This window comes from Synchiropus splendidus, chromosome 4 (assembly GCF_027744825.2).
Source record: "Synchiropus splendidus isolate RoL2022-P1 chromosome 4, RoL_Sspl_1.0, whole genome shotgun sequence".
NCBI classification, from domain to species: domain Eukaryota; kingdom Metazoa; phylum Chordata; class Actinopteri; order Syngnathiformes; family Callionymidae; genus Synchiropus; species Synchiropus splendidus.
Genome location: NC_071337.1, coordinates 435193 through 450996, shown reverse-complemented (window position 1 = coordinate 450996; position 15804 = coordinate 435193). Strand labels below are relative to the sequence as shown.

At 57.4% G+C, this 15804-nt stretch overlaps 2 protein-coding genes across 6 annotated transcripts in view; both read right to left on the bottom strand.

The window, feature by feature from the left end:
* Nucleotides 1-610: 610 nt before the first annotated feature.
* Nucleotides 611-1424, bottom strand: ucn3l (urocortin 3, like). The gene has a single exon (XM_053861418.1). It carries the CDS (start codon nt 1422-1424, stop codon nt 945-947), a length of 480 nt encoding a protein of 159 aa, XP_053717393.1. The 3' UTR covers nt 611-944.
* The window catches only part of col7a1l (collagen type VII alpha 1-like), a 51758-nt gene continuing 37377 nt past the window's right edge, over nt 1424-15804 (bottom strand). For 4 of the 5 annotated variants that reach the window (XM_053863694.1, XM_053863693.1, XM_053863695.1 and 1 more), the window contains 16 exons: nt 15705-15761; nt 15384-15455; nt 15245-15316; nt 14938-14973; nt 14790-14870; nt 14675-14728; nt 14554-14607; nt 14434-14496; nt 14295-14357; nt 13293-13409; nt 12749-12820; nt 11597-11650; nt 11483-11531; nt 11121-11294; nt 2535-2579; nt 1424-2460 (listed from right to left, as the gene is read on the bottom strand). In XM_053863694.1, the coding sequence (XP_053719669.1) occupies nt 2237-2460; nt 2535-2579; nt 11121-11294; nt 11483-11531; nt 11597-11650; nt 12749-12820; nt 13293-13409; nt 14295-14357; nt 14434-14496; nt 14554-14607; nt 14675-14728; nt 14790-14870; nt 14938-14973; nt 15245-15316; nt 15384-15455; nt 15705-15761 (1287 nt within the window). In that variant the 3' untranslated portion in view covers nt 1424-2236. The remainder of the gene's footprint in view (nt 2461-2534; nt 2580-11120; nt 11295-11482; nt 11532-11596; nt 11651-12748; nt 12821-13292; nt 13410-14294; nt 14358-14433; nt 14497-14553; nt 14608-14674; nt 14729-14789; nt 14871-14937; nt 14974-15244; nt 15317-15383; nt 15456-15704; nt 15762-15804) is intronic. The other variant, XM_053863692.1, reaches the window with a different exon arrangement.

Below are 15804 nucleotides of genomic sequence, written 5' to 3'. Positions count from 1 at the left end.
CTCTCTCTCTCTCCTGCCTGTTACCATCAGGACACAGGTTCCGCCTCCTGAGGTCCGACACTGAGAGGATGAGAAGGCGCTTCTTCCCTCAGGCGACTCAACCAAGTCAGACAACCTGCTGTCCGACTGTCACGTGGCACATGGTTAGTCACGCTCTCATGACTTTGCACTGTTGTTTATATTCTGCCGTCTCTATAACTCACTAGTGCTGTCACAGTGCGTGTCCTGCGCGCACACTTCTTCTCCTGGATGGGATGCCCAGCTGTGCGTGTGTGCGTGAGACAAGTGAACCTCTTGGATCTTGAATGGACGACTCTCTTGCGTCGACTCTGAGCGTTGGTGCAGCCTTGACGCCAGAAGCCGCTCCACACGGCGTGACGTCGTGTGTGGGACGTGGCTGACGCGGAGCACCAGCAGGGGGCGGCAGGTGACGAGGCTTGAATGACATGTGTCAGGACCTGCACCGAACTCTGGTGGCGGGCAGAAGTGAGGGGGGCCACTCTCATCCTCATCGGTCCAACCAGCGCCGTGTTCGCGCTCCAGGCGCGCGCGCGCTCACCACTGCAGGCCGAGTGCACCGTGTTTAAACAGGAGCGACTCGCGCCGCCTCACTGCACCGAGTCAGCAGCGGAGGGTGACGGACGTGGCCAGGACGACACCAGAGTCCCACATGTGACCTGGACGGTCCAGGAGAATCAATGGACGCGGAAGCAACGAGGCGAGCCAGACTCCGTTTATTGAGCTCAGCAGACAACAAAGGTGACAGACAGCAGAGGAAAGTCAGTGCGCGGCTGGACTCTGAATCCAAAAGTGCTGACGGTGGCACGCACGAGTCAAAACCCTGTTTGTTGTTGTGTTTTGTGAGCGGCTATTGCTGGGAGGACTTCCCTCAGCCGCAAGCAAACGAGACCTTCAGGCGCCGGTCCGACCCGCGGAGCCAAAGGTCACTTCCTCCGCCCGACCTGCGCCAGGAGCCGCGCGTTCTCCGCCGCTTTGGCGCGCAGGTGTTTGGACTTGGCCACGTCGAAGAGGAGCTTCATGATGTCGGTGGGCAGGTCCAGGGACAAGGTGACGCGGCTCCGGCGGCCGCCCTTCACGCTGCCGCGCGCCTTGGTCCGGCTCGGCAGGCGGGGGCTCGCGGGCGCGGGAGTCCGCCGCTCGCGACTGGAGGCGGAGCCCAGCAAGTCCAGCAGCAGCAGCAGGGACCCCCACGCGCGCCCGGGGGTCGCAGCCCCGGCGGGCGCGCGGCACAGCAGCGCGGCGGGACTCCGGTCGGGACGGAGGCACGGGCTGGAGGAGCGCGCGCACAGGACGCAGAGCGGCAGCAGCAGCGGCAGCGCGGTCCTGAGCGGGATCATCCTCGGAGAGACGGGTGTGGAGCCGGAGAGAGCGTCACTTGCTCGTCCATCCCCGGCGCCTCGCATTTAGTAGGACGCTCCCGAGCGCTGCTGATTGGCTGGCGCAATGATGACGCGTCAGGAGGCGGCGCCCACGCCGAGAAAAAAATCGGACCACCTGATGATGGAGACGCGAAATCGGCGTTTCCCCGCAGCGACCCACGGTGGAGCAGCGCCGCCTTCTCTCCTTCTTTCTTCTCCTCAGCTGAATGTCTTCAGAAGAAACGACCGAAGTCCCGACGGTCCCAGGCCCTGGTGTGGTGCAGAGGAGGGTCGCGGGCGGCCCAGGGGCCAGGACGTGTCTGTGCCACCAGGGGGAGCAGCGCTGGAGCCTCCTGCACCCCTCTGCCTGGGAGGGTCAGGTGCCTCCACGCTTCGCACCCAGCCTCCCCAAAAACGCTGCCACCAAGTCAGAAACTCGCAGCACGTCGACGTGTCTGAGACGAGTCACTCCAACCGAAGCGCGTGACTCACGCGACAGGAAGCGGCTCAGTGCGAGAGACTCACCCTCGCGAGTGACGCCGCCTGCTAGCTTAGCCGCGGCCCGCGCGCCCAGACGAAAATAAGCCCCGCCCCTCTTTAAATTGAGCAACTTTCCCAATCTTCATGGCAACTTTTATTTTGAAAAGCAACTGGTTTCCCATCCCAAAGCTGCGGTCCTGGCGCCCCCTGCTGTCAGAGAGCATGATGTCATCCAGCGGCGGCGCAGCCTTGTGTCTGGCTCCAACAGGAAAGTGTCTGGTGTTAACGTTGGCAACAAAATGTCCGGCGGGCGCAGGCTCCTCTACACTGCACAGACAGGAACGTTCAGAGCGTCCAGCTGCGACGTGGGGCCCGATTCACCTGCCGCCAGAAGATGAGCTGAAGCTCCGCCTCCTGGCAGTCGCACCTCTGGTCTCCAGCACACACAGGTCCCGGCACTGCTGCCGGGAGGAGAAGCGGTTGAGCGTCCCGCCGCAGCCCCCGAAGACGAAGGGCCGACAGGTCCCCGACGCTGGGTGGAAGTACCAGAGCAGGACGAAGTCGGCGCAGGGGCCCTCGGACATGGGCTCCAGGCAGCGGCCTGGAAGAGCAGGAGAACCAGGTCAGGTGAGAGCTGTGCCAAACACCTGATGGGACGAGGGGAGCGGCGCTCACCGGCGGCATCTGCGGAGCCAAACACTGCTCTGCGTCTCCTGGGATCTGGCGGGAGACACGGAGGGTTCAGGAGCGGCTCACTTCAACAGGAAGCACATCCTCCTCAGAGCTCAGTAGGTGGTGCCGCTGGCATGTGTGGGCAGGAGGGTTTGAGCAGAGAGCGCCCTCTAGTGCGTGCACTGGCATTGTGGTGAGCATTTTTGTGGGCTCAGGCCACAAGGCTTCATGAAGCTTCATCACACTCGGGTTAGCAAGGGGGTCACAGGCCCCCCAAACCACTCACGACCCCCTGAAGAGGATGAGAAGTTTGAAAAAAGCTGCAGAACTGCCATGACAGAGCGAGGTGGACGACCAAGCTGGACACGTGGCGTGACCAAACTCATCTGAAGATCAAGAGTTCACCAGGTCCAGCTGGAGAGGAACCTGACTGGCATCACAGAGGAGCCTGAGGAACCTGACTGGCATCACAGAGGAACCTGAGGAACCTGACTGGCATCACAGAGGAACCATCACAGAGGAACCGGAGGAACCTGACTGGCATCACAGAGGAACCTGACTGGCATCACAGAGGAACCTGAGGAACCTGACTGGCATCACTGAGGAACCTGACTGGCATCACAGAGGAACCATCACAGAAGAACCATCACAGAGGAACCGGAGGAACCTGACTGGCATCACAGTGGAACCTGACTGGCATCACAGAGGAACCTGACTGGCATCACAGAGGAACCTGAGGAACCTGACTGGCATCACAGAGGAACCATCACAGAGGAACCGGAGGAACCTGACTGGCATCACAGGGGAGCCTGAGGAACCTGACTAGCATCACAGAGGAACCTGAGGAACCTGACTGGCATCACAGAGGAACCATCACAGAGGAACCTGACTGGCATCACAGAGGAACCTGACTGGCATCACAGAGGAACCATCACAGAGGAACCATCACAGAGGAACCGGAGGAACCTGACTGGCATCACAGTGGAACCTGACTGGCATCACAGAGGAACCTGACTGGCATCACAGAGGAACCTGAGGAACCTGACTGGCATCACAGAGGAACCATCACAGAGGAACCATCACAGAGGAACCTGAGGAACCTGACTGGCATCACAGAGGAACCTGAGGAACCTGACTGGCATCACAGGGGAGCCTGAGGAACCTGACTAGCATCACAGAGGAACCTGAGGAACCTGACTGGCATCACTGAGGAACCATCACAGAGGAACCTGACTGGCATCACAGAGGAACCTGAGGAACCTGACTGGCATCACTGAGGAACCATCACAGAGGAACCTGACTGGCATCACAGAGGAACCATCACAGAGGAACCATCACAGAGGAACCGGAGGAACCTGACTGGCATCACAGTGGAACCTGACTGGCATCACAGAGGAACCTGACTGGCATCACAGTGGAACCATCACAGAGGAACCTGAGGAACCTGACTGGCATCACAGAGGAACCTGACTGGCATCACAGAGGAACCATCACAGAGGAACCTGAGGAACCTGACTGGCATCACAGAGGAACCTGAGGAACCTGACTGGCATCACTGAGGAACCATCACAGAGGAACCTGACTGGCATCACAGAGGAACCTGAGGAACCTGACTGGCATCACTGAGGAACCATCACAGAGGAACCTGACTGGCATCACAGAGGAACCATCACAGAGGAACCATCACAGAGGAACCGGAGGAACCTGACTGGCATCACAGTGGAACCTGACTGGCATCACAGAGGAACCTGACTGGCATCACAGTGGAACCTGACTGGCATCACAGAGGAACCTGACTGGCATCACAGAGGAACCTGAGGAACCTGACTGGCATCACAGAGGAACCTGAGGAACCTGACTGGCATCACAGAGGAACCTGAGGAACCTGACTGGCATCACAGAGGAACCTGACTGGCATCACAGAGGAACCTGAGGAACCTGACTGGCATCACAGAGGAACCTGAGGAACCTGACTGGCATCACTGAGGAACCTGACTGGCATCACAGAGGAACCATCACAGAAGAACCATCACAGAGGAACCGGAGGAACCTGACTGGCATCACAGTGGAACCTGACTGGCATCACAGAGGAACCTGACTGGCATCACAGAGGAACCTGAGGAACCTGACTGGCATCACAGAGGAACCATCACAGAGGAACCGGAGGAACCTGACTGGCATCACAGGGGAGCCTGAGGAACCTGACTAGCATCACAGAGGAACCTGAGGAACCTGACTGGCATCACAGAGGAACCATCACAGAGGAACCTGACTGGCATCACAGAGGAACCTGACTGGCATCACAGAGGAACCATCACAGAGGAACCATCACAGAGGAACCGGAGGAACCTGACTGGCATCACAGTGGAACCTGACTGGCATCACAGAGGAACCTGACTGGCATCACAGAGGAACCTGAGGAACCTGACTGGCATCACAGAGGAACCATCACAGAGGAACCATCACAGAGGAACCTGAGGAACCTGACTGGCATCACAGAGGAACCATCACAGAGGAACCGGAGGAACCTGACTGGCATCACAGGGGAGCCTGAGGAACCTGACTAGCATCACAGAGGAACCTGAGGAACCTGACTGGCATCACAGAGGAACCATCACAGAGGAACCTGACTGGCATCACAGAGGAACCTGACTGGCATCACAGAGGAACCATCACAGAGGAACCATCACAGAGGAACCGGAGGAACCTGACTGGCATCACAGTGGAACCTGACTGGCATCACAGAGGAACCTGACTGGCATCACAGAGGAACCTGAGGAACCTGACTGGCATCACAGAGGAACCATCACAGAGGAACCATCACAGAGGAACCTGAGGAACCTGACTGGCATCACAGAGGAACCTGAGGAACCTGACTGGCATCACAGGGGAGCCTGAGGAACCTGACTAGCATCACAGAGGAACCTGAGGAACCTGACTGGCATCACTGAGGAACCATCACAGAGGAACCTGACTGGCATCACAGAGGAACCTGAGGAACCTGACTGGCATCACTGAGGAACCATCACAGAGGAACCTGACTGGCATCACAGAGGAACCATCACAGAGGAACCATCACAGAGGAACCGGAGGAACCTGACTGGCATCACAGTGGAACCTGACTGGCATCACAGAGGAACCTGACTGGCATCACAGTGGAACCATCACAGAGGAACCTGAGGAACCTGACTGGCATCACAGAGGAACCTGACTGGCATCACAGAGGAACCATCACAGAGGAACCTGAGGAACCTGACTGGCATCACAGAGGAACCTGAGGAACCTGACTGGCATCACTGAGGAACCATCACAGAGGAACCTGACTGGCATCACAGAGGAACCTGAGGAACCTGACTGGCATCACTGAGGAACCATCACAGAGGAACCTGACTGGCATCACAGAGGAACCATCACAGAGGAACCATCACAGAGGAACCGGAGGAACCTGACTGGCATCACAGTGGAACCTGACTGGCATCACAGAGGAACCTGACTGGCATCACAGTGGAACCTGACTGGCATCACAGAGGAACCTGACTGGCATCACAGAGGAACCTGAGGAACCTGACTGGCATCACAGAGGAACCTGAGGAACCTGACTGGCATCACAGAGGAACCTGAGGAACCTGACTGGCATCACAGAGGAACCTGACTGGCATCACAGAGGAACCTGAGGAACCTGACTGGCATCACAGAGGAACCTGAGGAACCTGACTGGCATCACTGAGGAACCTGACTGGCATCACAGAGGAACCATCACAGAAGAACCATCACAGAGGAACCGGAGGAACCTGACTGGCATCACAGTGGAACCTGACTGGCATCACAGAGGAACCTGACTGGCATCACAGAGGAACCTGAGGAACCTGACTGGCATCACAGAGGAACCATCACAGAGGAACCGGAGGAACCTGACTGGCATCACAGGGGAGCCTGAGGAACCTGACTAGCATCACAGAGGAACCTGAGGAACCTGACTGGCATCACAGAGGAACCATCACAGAGGAACCTGACTGGCATCACAGAGGAACCTGACTGGCATCACAGAGGAACCATCACAGAGGAACCATCACAGAGGAACCGGAGGAACCTGACTGGCATCACAGTGGAACCTGACTGGCATCACAGAGGAACCTGACTGGCATCACAGAGGAACCTGAGGAACCTGACTGGCATCACAGAGGAACCATCACAGAGGAACCATCACAGAGGAACCTGAGGAACCTGACTGGCATCACAGAGGAACCTGAGGAACCTGACTGGCATCACAGGGGAGCCTGAGGAACCTGACTAGCATCACAGAGGAACCTGAGGAACCTGACTGGCATCACTGAGGAACCATCACAGAGGAACCTGACTGGCATCACAGAGGAACCTGAGGAACCTGACTGGCATCACTGAGGAACCATCACAGAGGAACCTGACTGGCATCACAGAGGAACCATCACAGAGGAACCATCACAGAGGAACCGGAGGAACCTGACTGGCATCACAGTGGAACCTGACTGGCATCACAGAGGAACCTGACTGGCATCACAGTGGAACCATCACAGAGGAACCTGAGGAACCTGACTGGCATCACAGAGGAACCTGACTGGCATCACAGAGGAACCATCACAGAGGAACCTGAGGAACCTGACTGGCATCACAGAGGAACCTGAGGAACCTGACTGGCATCACTGAGGAACCATCACAGAGGAACCTGACTGGCATCACAGAGGAACCTGAGGAACCTGACTGGCATCACTGAGGAACCATCACAGAGGAACCTGACTGGCATCACAGAGGAACCATCACAGAGGAACCATCACAGAGGAACCGGAGGAACCTGACTGGCATCACAGTGGAACCTGACTGGCATCACAGAGGAACCTGACTGGCATCACAGTGGAACCTGACTGGCATCACAGAGGAACCTGACTGGCATCACAGAGGAACCTGAGGAACCTGACTGGCATCACAGAGGAACCTGAGGAACCTGACTGGCATCACAGAGGAGCCTGAGGAACCTGACTGGCATCACAGAGGAACCTGAGGAACCTGACTGGCATCACAGAGGAACCATCACAGAGGAACCGGAGGAACCTGACTGGCATCACAGAGGAACCTGACTGGCATCACAGAGGAACCTGAGGAACCTGACTGGCATCACAGAGGAACCATCACAGAAGAACCATCACAGAGGAACCACCACAGAGGAACCGGAGGAACCTGACTGGCATCACAGAGGAACCTGAGGAACCTGACTGGCATCACAGAGGAACCGGAGGAACCTGACTGGCATCACAGAGGAACCTGAGGAACCTGACTGGCATCACTGAGGAACCATCACAGAGGAACCTGACTGGCATCACAGAGGAACCGGAGGAACCTGACTGGCATCACAGAGGAACCGGAGGAACCTGACTGGCATCACAGAGGAACCCGAGGAACCTGACTGGCATCACAGAGGAACCATCACAGAGGAACCATCACAGAGGAACCATCACAGAGGAACCGGAGGAACCTGACTGGCATCACAGTGGAACCTGACTGGCATCACAGAGGAACCTGAGGAACCTGACTGGCATCACAGAGGAACCTGACTTGCATCACAGAGGAACCTGACTGGCATCACAGAGGAACCTGACTGGCATCACAGAGGAACCGGAGGAACCTGACTGGCATCACAGAGGAACCTGACTTGCATCACAGAGGAACCTGACTGGCATCACAGAGGAACCGGAGGAACCTGACTGGCATCACAGAGGAACCTGACTTGCATCACAGAGGAACCTGACTGGCATCACAGAGGAACCTGACTTGCATCACAGAGGAACCTGACTGGCATCACAGAGGAACCTGAGGAACCTGACTGGCATCACAGAGGAACCTGAGGAACCTGACTGGCATCACAGAGGAACCTGAGGAACCTGACTGGCATCACAGAGGAACCTGAGGAACCTGACTGGCATCACAGAGGAACCGGAGGAACCTGACTGGCATCACAGAGGAACCTGAGGAACCTGACTGGCATCACAGAGGAACCGGAGGAACCTGACTGGCATCACAGAGGAACCATCACAGAGGAACCTGACTGGCATCACAGAGGAACCTGAGGAACCTGACTGGCATCACAGAGGAACCATCACAGAGGAACCATCACAGAGGAACCGGAGGAACCTGACTGGCATCACAGAGGAACCTGACTGGCATCACAGAGGAACCTGAGGAACCTGACTGGCATCACAGAGGAACCATCACAGAAGAACCATCACAGAGGAACCGGAGGAACCTGACTGGCATCACAGTGGAACCATCACAGAAGAACCATCACAGAGGAACCGGAGGAACCTGACTGGCATCACAGTGGAACCTGACTGGCATCACAGAGGAACCTGAGGAACCTGACTGGCATCACAGAGGAACCTGAGGAACCTGACTGGCATCACAGAGGAACCTGACTGGCATCACAGAGGAACCTGAGGAACCTGACTGGCATCACAGAGGAACCTGAGGAACCTGACTGGCATCGCAGAGGAACCTGAGGAACCTGACTGGCATCACAGAGGAACCTGACTGGCATCACAGAGGAACCTGAGGAACCTGACTGGCATCACAGAGGAACCTGAGGAACCTGACTGGCATCGCAGAGGAACCTGAGGAACCTGACTGGCATCACAGAGGAACCATCACAGAGGAACCTGAGGAACCGGACTGGTTCGGCCCGAACACGCCACACCGCAGCAATCGCACCTCTGCTCAGAAGCAACTCAGCTTTCATCCCAACCTTCGTGCTCATTGAAATGCGGCTCCTGTTCACAGTCTCGTCTGACAAGAAAATTGTTGCCGACAAACTGTCAAGCCAATGAAGCCAATCATCATCATGAATCCGGAGACACAGCAGCAGCTTCATCTGCGGCTGATATTTATCAGGCAATAACCGTGGCCTTATTGGAGGCCACATGAGCTTGATGGTCTCTGACACCGGGTCCTGACCTTTTCCAGTCCTGGCCATGTCTGTCTCCCTGCTGACTCAGACGTGATGACCTTCCTCCATCAAGCTCCACGTCACCTGTTCATGTGAAGGTGTTCGCGCTCGCTTCGCTGTGATGCTGCATTTCTATTGGAAGGATTTGTGTAGCTCCTGGCTACATGCTAGCCGGGTCCAGGCTACATGCTAGCTGGGTCTAGCTCCTGGCTACATGCTAGCCGGGTCCAGCTCCTGGCTACATGCTAGCCGGGTCCAGGCTACATGCTAGCTGGGTCCAGCTCCTGGCTACATGCTAGCTGGGTCCAGCTCCTGGCTACATGCTAGCTGAGTCCAGCTCCTGGCTACATGCTAGCTGGGTCCAGCTCCTGGCTACATGCTAGCCGGGTCCAGCTCCTGGCTACATGCTAGCCGGGTCCAGGCTATATGCTAGCCGGGTCCAGCTCCTGGCTACATGCTAGCCGGGTCCAGGCTACATGCTAGCCGGGTCCAGCTCCTGGCTACATGCTAGCCGGGTCCAGGCTACATGCTAGCTGGGTCTAGCTCCTGGCTACATGCTAGCTGGGTCCAGCTCCTGGCTACATGCTAGCTGAGTCCAGCTCCTGGCTACATGCTAGCTGGGTCCAGCTCCTGGCTACATGCTAGCTGGGTCCAGCTCCTGGCTACATGCTAGCTGAGTCCAGCTCCTGGCTACATGCTAGCCGGGTCCAGCTCCTGGCTACATGCTAGCCGGGTCCAGGCTACATGCTAGCCGGGTCCAGCTCCTGGCTACATGCTAGCCGGGTCCAGCTCCTGGCTACATGCTAGCCGGGTCCAGGCTACATGCTAGCCGGGTCCAGGCTACATGCTAGCTGGGTCCAGCTCCTGGCTACATGCTAGCCGGGTCCAGGCTACATGCTAGCCGGGTCCAGGCTACATGCTAGCTGGGTCCAGCTCCTGGCTACATGCTAGCTGGGTCCAGCTCCTGGCTACATGCTAGCTGGGTCCAGCTCCTGGCTACATGCTAGCCGGGTCCAGGCTACATGCTAGCTGGGTCCAGCTCCTGGCTACATGCTAGCCGGGTCCAGCGACTGGCTACATGCTAGCTGAGTCCAGCTCCTGGCTACATGCTAGCCGGGTCCAGCTCCTGGCTACATGCTAGCCGGGTCCAGGCTACATGCTAGCCGGGTCCAGCTCCTGGCTACATGCTAGCCGGGTCCAGGCTACATGCTAGCTGGGTCCAGCTCCTGGCTACATGCTAGCTGGGTCCAGCTCCTGGCTACATGCTAGCTGGGTCCAGCTCCTGTCAGTCAGCGTTGTGATCCCGGTGTGAAGCAAAGCTCACACCGTGTTGTCATAAATCCCTGGCCAGTCACAACAGTGAGTCAGTCGAAGCCTGAAACAGACGGGTTTCACCAAAACATGCGAAGCGTTGAGGAGTGAGTGAGAGAGAGAGACGTGGTGCAGCCGCACATGAAGAGGCACTGTCACGACTCGACTCCGATGACGCCGCTGAACGAAGCGCTCAGCCATCAGACGCAGGTCAGAGAGGAGCAGCTGAACCCACCTCCCTCATGTTTCATCGTTTCCCGGAGGCCGAGGCAGCAAAGCCACCAAGCCTGTGTCTGGCGGCGACTCACCGGTCGGGCTGGCCGGGTCCTGCTGCTCCTCCAGGGTCTCCTCCACTCCACCAGTTAAAGCCTCGTCCTCCTCCTCCTTCATGGACACTTCACCATCAGGCTCACTGCTCTCTCTGTTCACGGGGCCCGCTCCGTCTGGACCCACAGCCTTCAGCATCAACCTGTGCTCCACACCTGTAAACACAGACAGGAGGTTTGACGGGCTGGGACCTGGGCCGGGCGCCAGCTCGGTGAAGGGCCCGGAGCCAAGCTGGCACCAGGGTGTGACTTCCTGTGAGAGAACACAACAGATGGCTCCATTCGGCTGACGCATCACCCAGCAAGCCCAGCAGCAGGTGGACGCTCCACACACATCCACTCACCGCACTTCTGCACCAGCTCCTGGGTGACCAGCGTCTTCACTTCAACCGCCTGGACAAGGAACAAATTCACATCAACAAACAAATGGCGCGTGCTGCCGGCAGACTTCCACTCACTGAAAGACCGGGCTCTCCTTTCTGGCCTTTGGATCCTTCAATCCCAACCGGACCCTGCAGGAAAAAAAGAGCCAAGTGAGGGGCCCGTGGGGCGTCGTGCCAACCAGTGCCAGGACGGATACTGCGAGACGCGTCAGACACATGAAGCAGACCCACCACAGCCATCGAGCCTGGTCATGTGACCCAGCCGCCACAGACGGGCCGCAGGCTTATCGTACAAGACGAGTCAATACACTGCCATAACACCGACTCCATCCAGTGAGTCTCTCGTCACCTCACCCCACAGAACAGGACCGAGTGAAAATTCGCCTCACTGCACACGACGGTTGAAAAAGCCACGAGCACCTGCATCCGTCCTGTGTTTCCAGGCCTGACCAACCCCAGGTGCTGTGGGAGCTGCCATGTCTTCGGAGCAGCCAGAACATGTAGCCTGCTTTTCAGATGGCGAGCGGCTCTGGACTGAAGGTCACATTTTGGGGGGCTTTTAATTGACCGAAAAATGAAAGGCGAGTGTATCCCAGGCTGCTGACGGTGAGGCGGGAGGGAGCGAAGCCAAGACGCGGCTGAAGACAGCAGGTGTTACAGGTGAGAAGCAGATGAGTGTGGCGCCGCCTCTCACCCGCTCCGACCCTTCACACGCAGCGCTCCTCTGCCTGTCCCGCTCTTGGGATTTCCCCACTTCAAACACCTGGCTGTGAGGCTTCGTCAGGTGCCATCACACGAGGGGTGGCGGCGCATCAGGCTCCCACTTTACACCAGGGAACATTTGTGACCCTGAATAAGCTGCCAGGCATCGGTGGTGATGTGCTGGGGCACATGGTAGTTGGCAAGTATTAACCCAATATCAACTAGTACTACGTTTATCAATAGGAGCGAATGGAGCGCCACCCTGTGGCTCAGCTAACGCGAGGCTCCGCCTTGATCCTGGCGCCACGTGGTGAGGAGATGGCGGCGACACGCCTTCACTGAGACAGAAACACGCCACGGAGGCTGATTCGGCATCAGTGACGGAGGTAAAAGTCTGAAGGACAACACTTGAATTCACACCCGAACCACCTTCTGAAAACCTTGTCATCGGCTGGGTGAAGCGCCCTGTGGCCAGCAGGGGGCGCTGATCCTGCGCCGGAGAGAGAAAGCGAGCAAGTCACCTACCCGGCCTCCTCTCTGCCCGGGGCTCCCTGGCGAGCCTCTCTGGCACGGCCGGCCTCGTCGCCCTCTCTCGCCCTGCGGGGAGCCACAGGACTCATTAAGAGGCTGGCGGAGACATCTTCGTCAGTGGCTCCCGTCAACGTCCTGTCGGCAGCGTGAGCAACGTCAGGTTTCCCTGGTGTCGGCTAATTCAGGAGGCCTGGCCGATGCCAGTCAAGCTCCTCCAGACCTCCATGACACCGGCTCCATCTGCTGCAGCGCCTCGCCACAGACGCAAACACTCCACAGCTTCGACACTGCTCAACACCACCGTCTCTCCCAGGACAGAGAGGCTCGGCACACAGATTTGAAACACACGCACGCACGCAGACACACTCACACTCGCAGACACACTCACACACACACACACACTGACAGACAGACAGACAGACAGACAGACAGACACACACACTTGTTGTGAAGCCTTCCGTCAGAAAAATGGCTCCATGAGCGGAAGAGAGAGAGATGCCTGTGGGAAGATCATTTTTGGGAAAGATTCCCACCATACCTTTTGACCTGTGCCTCCTCTGGGTCCTGGAGCTCCTGGTAGTCCCTCATTCCCGTCTCTTCCTGGACTACCTGTCGAGCCCTTGAACCCAGGGAACCCAGAAAAGCCAGCTGCACCCTGAAAAAGAAAGTCAGTAACACAAAGGACGTTCCAGGAGCGGGACACGGTTGGTGCAGATGGAGTGGCCCACCAGGACCTTACAGCCACTCTGGCCAGTCCTGAATCAGGATGTAACCTTACCGCTACCACTTCGACCTTCCAAACAGACCATGTGGTGCACTACAAAATGGCAGTGAACTGAATTTTCTGGACCATAAGTCGCACGGCGGCGGTGGTTTTTGGCAACGTTAAGTGAGAAGAACAAAAACAAAACAATCCAGAGAGTAGCGTCCTAAAAACCAAATGAGAGGAGCACTGACAGGACTGAAGTCCGGCCCGGACACCTGCAGCTGAGGGATGTGTATTCACTGGGACCACTTCGTCACGCTACGCTACACGTCACGGCGGGAGCAACAAATGCTAACAGTGTGTGGAAGGACTTTCGTGGTATTTCTACTGCGTGCCATGCATTTTTGACAAAACTGCCACTTATATACAGTATGTTTTTGCCACTTCAAGATGTGACTGGTGCGGAGCTCTACGCTTGGTGTATCCCAAAACCCTCGCGGGTCACTTCCAATGCTGTGGCAGACCGGCTTGGCCCAAGGCGGGCCCATAGTCAGTGACACAACCGGGTCCATTTGGGGGCCACAGTTGGGAAGAAGGATGGACACTCGTGTCTCAGAAAACAAGGACACGCCGCCTCCAGCAGCTTGAGCTTGAGCGAGGAAGCAGGAGACTTGGATCTGACCGTCACCACGAGACCGTGGGAGATGACTGACGCACGTGTTCGCCTGTGAACAGGGCCCCGGCACCACCATTGTCTTGCCTCCCTGCATGTAGAATCGGTTGCGCCCAGCTTTAATGCGCTTTGAGTTTGACCCGGACGACACTTGATGTTACCTTCTCTCCCTTTTCTCCTGGTTCCCCTTCGACACCATCCACTCCTCCTGCTCCTCTGGCCCCCTGACACACAGCGCAGCAGGACAGTGACTGACTTACAAATCCTAATCACATCCTGAGGGAGTGGTGGGATAAAGACCTTGTGACCAGGCAGTCCATTCAGTCCAGGAACACCAGGCGTGCCAGGCGAGCCCGTTTCCCCCTGATGTGCGGACACGAGCATGTGACCGGGCGGATATTAAAGTGGCACTGACTATACCTTCTCCCCGTCGAAGCCCGGGGCCCCAGTGCGGCCTGGAAATCCTCGGAATCCCTTTGAAATAGGACGACGCTATGAAAGCTGACCGACACCAGGACGGTCAACCGGGGCGAGTGGCTACCTTCTCTCCCTTCTCCCCTTGGTCTCCGGCCAGTCCAGGTTCTCCCGGATCACCCTGTGAACCAAGGCAAGCCGTATGGTCAAGTGACAAAATATTCTGCTGAATATGCACTTACCTGACTACCCTTCTGCCCTTGCATCCCGTTATCCCCTCTGTCCCCTTTGGCTCCGTCCACTCCGTGGTCTCCGTTTCGGCCCTATAATGTTGCATCCTTGAGTCACTCAGCAGCAGCTGCCGCTGAACGTTGCGAGTTTTGACCTCACCGTGACCCCGTTCACCCCTGGCTCTCCTGGATCCCCCTGTTGGACACAAACCGCTCAATATCAGTGAGGAACAGCCAGAACTTGAGGCGAGTTCTAGTTGGTGGTATTTAATGATGAACCCCATGTTCCTCACTGTGGGCCCTTTAAAAGGACTTGTCGAGCCAGGTTTGGCCCACGGGCCCCAACTTTGACACTAGAGGTCCAAAGTGGCGCCACTGGACTGAGCCACTTTGGTTCAGAACCGAGCCAGTTTTGATTGAAACAGAAGCCACGATCCTGCGAGGGCGTCGTCCTGCTGTGTTCTAACCTTCTGGCCCACCGGTCCTCGGGCTCCAAACCGGCCCAGCGTCCCTTTGGTCCCGGCGTCTCCTTTCAGGCCCTGTCACAGAAGAGAGCTATCGTGACGGAGGAGCGGCGGTTCTGCCGGGTCAGAACATGTGACGGACCTTGACTCCGGGCGGACCGTCCTCCCCCTTCTCTCCTTTATCCCCGTCAAAGCCCGGCGGGCCTCGCTCGCCCTGCGGGAGCAGGAAGGTGACAGAGCAGTGAGCGGGGAGCTCCTGAACCAGGGCTGGGATAAAGTGTTCCACCAGGGGCCGCAGTTTTTGTTCCCACCACAGGAGAGGAGACCCTTCCACCCTCAGGTGGAGCGTGCTGACGGCGGATTGGTTCACCTGCGTGCGCTTGATGGGTTGGATCGAGAGCCCGCACCACCCGGGCCCTTTGAGGAGCACTTTGCCCACCACTGTCCTAAAGTCATGGCTCACCGGATCTCCTTTGGCGCCCTTGAATCCCGGGGGACCTTGAATCTGCAGCGTGCTCCCCTGCAGAGAGGGACGGCGCCTTGTTTACTCCACCATCATTAAG